Genomic DNA, 6394 nt, shown 5'->3' on the forward strand with positions numbered 1-6394 from the left:
TATGAAGTTTTAGATCTAAATATAGCCAAAAGCAGCGTGCCAAACAAGTGGAGCCAAATTTGTCCAAGGATAAGAGCTATGCATGAGGGAGATAATCCTTAATTTTGAAATGAATTTCTAAATTTTATAACAGCAATTAAATATACATCCGTATTTACACATATGGGGTTGGGATCATTTCAAGTTTGTAGCAACTTATGTTTATTTATAATTTGCATACAACTATCTGTGGGTATGATACATGTATTCATTTGTAATTATCCATTATATAACTTTGATAATTTTCTACATAAATGTTTGTGAAAAAGCTTTAATAAAACACATCTTCACTTCTATGATTTTCTAGTTTGACATCTGCCATGCTAGGGATGCTTTGACTGAAATATATACACTATACAGCAAGTCATTCCAACCATACTTGAAGTAAATTATTATTACATGTATGTAAATTGTTAGAATATCAGGTACTGCCAGGAATACTGTGAATAAATCATTTATATCAATATAGAAAGAAGATATGTTTGTGAAACACAAATGCCCCCCCCCCCCGATAATGGTCAATTCCGAAGATGGCCAAGGTCACAAGGGCAAATATATTGGTACCAGTAGAAAGATCTTGTCAAAAGAAATGCTCATGTACAATATTAAAGCTCTAATATTTACCATTTAGAAGTTATGACCAATGTAAAAAAAAAAAAGATTAAAAGTAGGTCAAATGTCAAGATCAAAAGGTTCAATACCAACGGAAAGGTCTTGTCATAAGGAATACTCATGTGAAATATCAAAGCTCTATCACTTACTGTTCAAAAGTTATTAGCAAGGTTAAAGTTTTCACAAAGTAGGTCAAACTCCAAGGTCAAGGTCACGGAGTCAAAAATTTTGGTATCCACGGAAAGGTCTGGTCACAAGAAATACTCATGTGAAATATCAAAGCTCTATCACTTACTGTTCGAAAGTTATTAGCAAGGTTAAAGTTTCAGACAGAATTACAGAATGACAGACAGGACAAAAACAATATGCCCCCCGATCTTCGATGGCATAAAAATATACACAGTATTCAATATTTTTAAAGGTACATTGTACCTGTTAACAGAAGACATATAGGTATTATAGGTCACCTGAGGATACATGTAAGTTAAAAGTATCGCTAGTCCCAAGATCTACAAAATCTATAATTCCCTATTCTGCATGTCTACGCTAATTTTTAATATTCATCAGCAGTATAAAACGAGATGTATTCTTAGAACACAAATGCCCCAGAAGGTGTACATACTGATGAAAGACGTTACATAATATTATATAATTTTTTAATACATATCTACTTAACGATGCGTTAAGTTTTTCTTAAGATGTGCAACTGTAGAGAAGATGATTGAAAATTGGTTAGTTTTAGCTAAGGCCCTAGGGGTGCAAGAGTTCTGAAATTTACAATCCCCCCCCCCAAAAAAAAAACCCCTTTGTTCAATTGTTGATAGATGGTGACGGACAAGAACCAATAGCAATAGGTCACATGTTTCAAGTGATTAGGCATGATTAGGGACAATGCATGGTCTGAAGTTAAACAACATAAAGTAGCAGAAAATAATCTCTGATGTAAGTTTTGTCTCAGTGGTGTTAAGAGTTTGTGTCAAAATCTTGTATGTCTTGGCCAATCCAATTATTCTCTCGATGTGACTCCCTTACTTGATATTTTTCTGCCCCTTTGCACTGTTTTACCAGATATTCTGTTCTTGTTTCTGAAAAAAGTTGGAATATTAATTGTCACATCATATGGTGCAAATATGTCCTGTACGTTAAACCCCTTATCTGCCATGATGCTGTCCCCTCTATCACACAAGGTAGTCAACCTGGATCGTTCAACAATCTGACGATCCGATGTAGATCCTCCATAAACTGGAGAAAGGTAGGACATTACTCCACCAGGTGTAGCACCAGCCAAAACTTTAATTGTATTTCTGTTCTTGTAGGTGGAAAACGTACTCTGCTGGGCAACCGGTGGTTTTGGCTTCTTGATTGGACACTCTGTGCCACCAATGATTACCCTGGTTGAAGGGAATTTGATGCGAAAATCTGTGGGACAGAAGAATCTAACAACATCCCTGTCTGGCCACAAATCTATATTCCTCCACTGACAGGACATGAAATTCACCCATGTTATCCAGATGTTAGCAACTGGAAATGCTGAACAACCTGCTAAGCTCAATTTTTTTTTTTTGGTATTGCCGAAGTTTAATTAATGTCAAAAAGAACTGATCCTCAATGCTCATGTTTTCCACTTGAGAATACAAATAATTAAGGTGATAAGCAATTTCACCTAAAGTCTGTAACACAAAAGTGAAATCATGGTAGGAAGAAGGACCTGTATAAAACATGATGCCTGCATTATCATTGGTGAACTTCTCAATACTAAACATTGGCCTGGTTGGAGTCTGGGTGGCAGTGCATCTTGTTACTGAAAAGAATGGATGTGGTTCCACTGTTTGCTCTGACAATAAAGAAATTGAGGGGGATTCCTGTTCTACTACTATTTCATTGAAGGATTCATTAACAGGAGAAATCTCAACAGAAGTGGTCACAATGGATTGATTGTAGGCATATTCTCCCCCAGATCTTAAGGTCCCAGATTCTTGACAGCTCTCAGCACTCTGCTTCCAAGAAAACACACTGGGAATAGCATTTTCCTTCAACTGTTTTCTGAGAGGTTTAGTACCTGTGGGTGTAAATGTGAACATTCTATTTCTATGAATTTACATGTAAATCTGAACGATACAATAATGTTAGATTTATATTGTCATTAATATATTAAGATTCCAATATATACAGCATATACTTTGGTGGAGGCACGGGGCATTTTCCTCCTTAACCAGAAATTACAAAGTGCATGATTTATTTAGTATGGAAAGAATGTAAAACTTATACGGTACCAATTTTGATGCACCAGATGCGCATTTCGACAAATAATGTCTCTTCAGTGATGCTCAACCGAAATGTTTGAAATCCGAAATAACTATGAAGTTTTAGATCTAAATATAGCCAAAAACAGCGTGCCAAAAAAGTGGAGCCAAATTCGTCCAAGGATAAGAGCTATGCATGAGGGAGATAATCCTTAATTTTGAAATGAATTTCTAAGTTTTATTACAGCAATTAAATATACATCCGTATTTTCAAGCTAGTAACGGAGTACTTAGCTACTGGGCTGTAGATACCCTCGGGGACTAACAGTCCACCAGCAGAGGCCTCGACCCAGGGGTCATAATGTAAAACTTATACGGTACCAATTTTGTTGCACCAGATGCGCATTTCGACAAATAATGTCTCTTCAGTGATGCTCAACCGAAATGTTTGAAATCCGAAATAACTATGAAGTTTTAGATCTAAATATAGCCAATTTTAAAGTAATATGATTATGCTTAAAGTAATATGACATTGTATGTACTGTTTTAATTTTGTCGTCTGGATACTCAGTATATAGAAATATTCATTTGACATATACTTAGACAAACAAAGTAACAGCAGCATATTGAATGAACTTGTTAATTTTCAAAACAAAAATTCAACAAAACTTTTTGTTAAAAATCATGTACTCTTGTCTTCATAAGCCCTGGGTGGAAATCGAACCCACAAACCAAAGTATCTACCAGTAAATATGTTGACAATCATTTAAATAGTAAATATGTCTGTATTTAAATATTAATGTAATGTTAATAGTAGAATCTTTTGGCGTGTTTGAAACACATGTACAAAATCAAGATACTTACACACCTATTGCTGAATAAAATTTTGAATTAACACTTCCCGTTATCCTTCAAGTTAACTTCATCTTCTCAGGTCCATAGGTATTGAAGGTAATGGTATGCAAACGATTAATGAAGATTGTAGAACTACAGATCTAAAATTTGAATGATTTTTAATTCCCGCCAGATACAGAGTTCTTTCGTAATAATGTTAAAACTTGCAGATTGATTGTGGAACCAAGTTAGATGCATGTATATTACTAGCACTTTTCCAAGTAACATTAAAATTAAACATTACTGATAGTGTTGTGAGTCTAATGATTGAAACTCAAAACTTGGAATCTGTACAGCATGTAATGAAACATTTCTGTTCAGGTACATAGTATAATATTATGTGAAGTATTCGTATAGAAATAATATTACAATTTTGCTTTCCTCAAAACTTCCTTGTTACAAAGTTTTTTAAAATAAAAGTGATACAATGAAATCTGTTGGATAATATTCACCTTAATGTATTTATTTTATACCCCTAAATGACAGTTAAGTCGAAATCAATAACGAGAACCTGTTGCTGGTATACATGGATCATGATCTTCTCTTCTGCAACTTCTCAGCTGTTCTACAAATTTCATAAATTTTCAATGGGAAAAAATATATAAAAAGCAGCATCTAAGACTTGAACACCAAACAGTGCATCATTTATCGTTTTGACCAAAGTGTCAACGTTTAGGTCTATAAAGCTACGTTTTTTAACACGACAATGTGTTACGTAATCGTAATGGACAGCTGATTGAGCAACATTTGAAGATGCTGTATTTCAATACATTTGCAAGATTTAATAAAATGAAAATCAAAACGTAGTTAGTACTAATAAATCGCCAACAAAACTCAGTTACAAAAGCTATGAATAGTACCAAGACTGGTGATTTGAATATAATCCGATTCGAGGAAATGCTTCGTGCACACGAGACTAGTGGCCCCGGGTTCCCATAACCCCCCCCCTTTTTTTTATCCCGTTTAATCGCTATCAGCCACTTTTTCCTTACACTTTCGTTTCTTGGGAATTTGTGTCCACCTCTGGCATTCGGGTACACAGTAACAAGATGAAGGCATAAAGTATCGAATTGAGAATCTCAATGATCATAAACATAGCAGATGGACCGCAATATTCGCAACGCCATCTACTTCCGCCGCAAGGAAAACAACCGCAAAAATGTAGACCATTGAAAACATACACAATTGCTGTTTAATCTGCTCACATCCTTCAGAAAAAAATTACAAAATATCGCAATTTTGAAAAATTCTCAAAATCTAAATTGTTTACATGCCAGTATTTCTTTAAACATATTTAGAATTATATCCAAGGTTAACCAAAAAACCCAACATATTTTACATTAGTTGACCAGAGATATTTTGCAAAATGGTCTCTTAAATACGTAAACCCCCATTTTGGTAATTTCAAATTTTACAATTATTCTTTGCACACTTTGAAAATAGTAATATGTACCAGCAAATAGTCTTAAAATCGAGATTAACAGAATATATATATAAACGGAAATATTCATATCTAGTGATCAATCATTCAAAAACTTACTTTGTTAAACACCACTCTGATTCCACACACAAGTACTATGAAGTTGAAATAAAAAATATGCTAGAGTTCCTCATTGACAATATCTTTGTGATCTTTGGTGATCAGGTCTTTAAACAGTCTGTTGGAATACCCATGGGCATGAATTGTGCTCCTTTGTTAGCTGACCTGTTTCTATATTCATATGAAGCAGAATTTATTCAATAACTTTTACGTGAGAAGAAAACATCTCTCGCTGTGGCCTTCAATTCCACATTTCGATGACGTTTTGTCTATTAACAATAATAACTTTCATTCATATGTCGATTCGATATATACCTGCGAGATCGAAATAAAGGACACCACAGAGTCGTCCACTTCTGCTTCATACATAGATATTTTATTTAAAGTAGACATTAACGGCAAACTGATAACTCAACTGTATGACAAACGGGATGATTTCAGCTTCTCCATCGTCAACTTCCCATATTTATAATAATACCATATTTATATAGCACCCTTTTCATACACTGTGTACGCTCAAAGGTGCTTTACAATGCATATATACCTTACAACAGAATGTTATACACATAATACATAGAAAATAAATAAAACATTAAAAGTTGTATCTATCCTGATTGTACATATAAAACATGAAAACACAAGATACTATAAATATGCTAGATAAGAATAAACATCAGTTTCAGGGCGTATTAAAATAATAATAATAATTAAATACACACGCACACACAGCATATAATGTCTCAGGTATAATACATTAAAACATTGATTTTTTAAAAATAAAACATCACAAAATGGTACTCGAAAATTAAGACACAGTCTTTAGTTTTCACAGTTTTTCACAGAATCTAACCTACACGAATGACTGAAATGATAGAAACTAGTCCTAGAAAATGTGTTTTCAGTAACTTCTTGAACGCACACAGTGTTCTAGAGTCCCTTACATGTTCTGGAAGGGCATTCAACAGTTTTGGAGCTATTGTTCTGAAACACCGATCCCCGTACGTTTCGGTTCGACTTTTTGGAACAACTACAGTGACTGATTGTTTTATAGACCTAAGATTTTGGG

At 34.1% G+C, this 6394-nt stretch overlaps 1 protein-coding gene across 1 annotated transcript; it reads right to left on the bottom strand.

Moving 5' to 3' along the window:
* Positions 1 to 1657: 1657 nt before the first annotated feature.
* On the bottom strand, positions 1658 to 2732 carry LOC125656863 (uncharacterized). Its single transcript, XM_056145113.1, has 2 exons — positions 2315 to 2732; positions 1658 to 2172 (listed from the first exon to the last, which is right to left on the bottom strand). Exons 1-2 carry the CDS (start codon positions 2730 to 2732, stop codon positions 1658 to 1660), a joined length of 933 nt encoding a protein of 310 aa, XP_056001088.1.
* Between the last annotated feature and the right edge of the window lie 3662 nt (positions 2733 to 6394).

The sequence above is a fragment of the Ostrea edulis genome, chromosome 1, assembly GCF_947568905.1.
Source record: "Ostrea edulis chromosome 1, xbOstEdul1.1, whole genome shotgun sequence".
Classification (NCBI taxonomy): domain Eukaryota; kingdom Metazoa; phylum Mollusca; class Bivalvia; order Ostreida; family Ostreidae; genus Ostrea; species Ostrea edulis.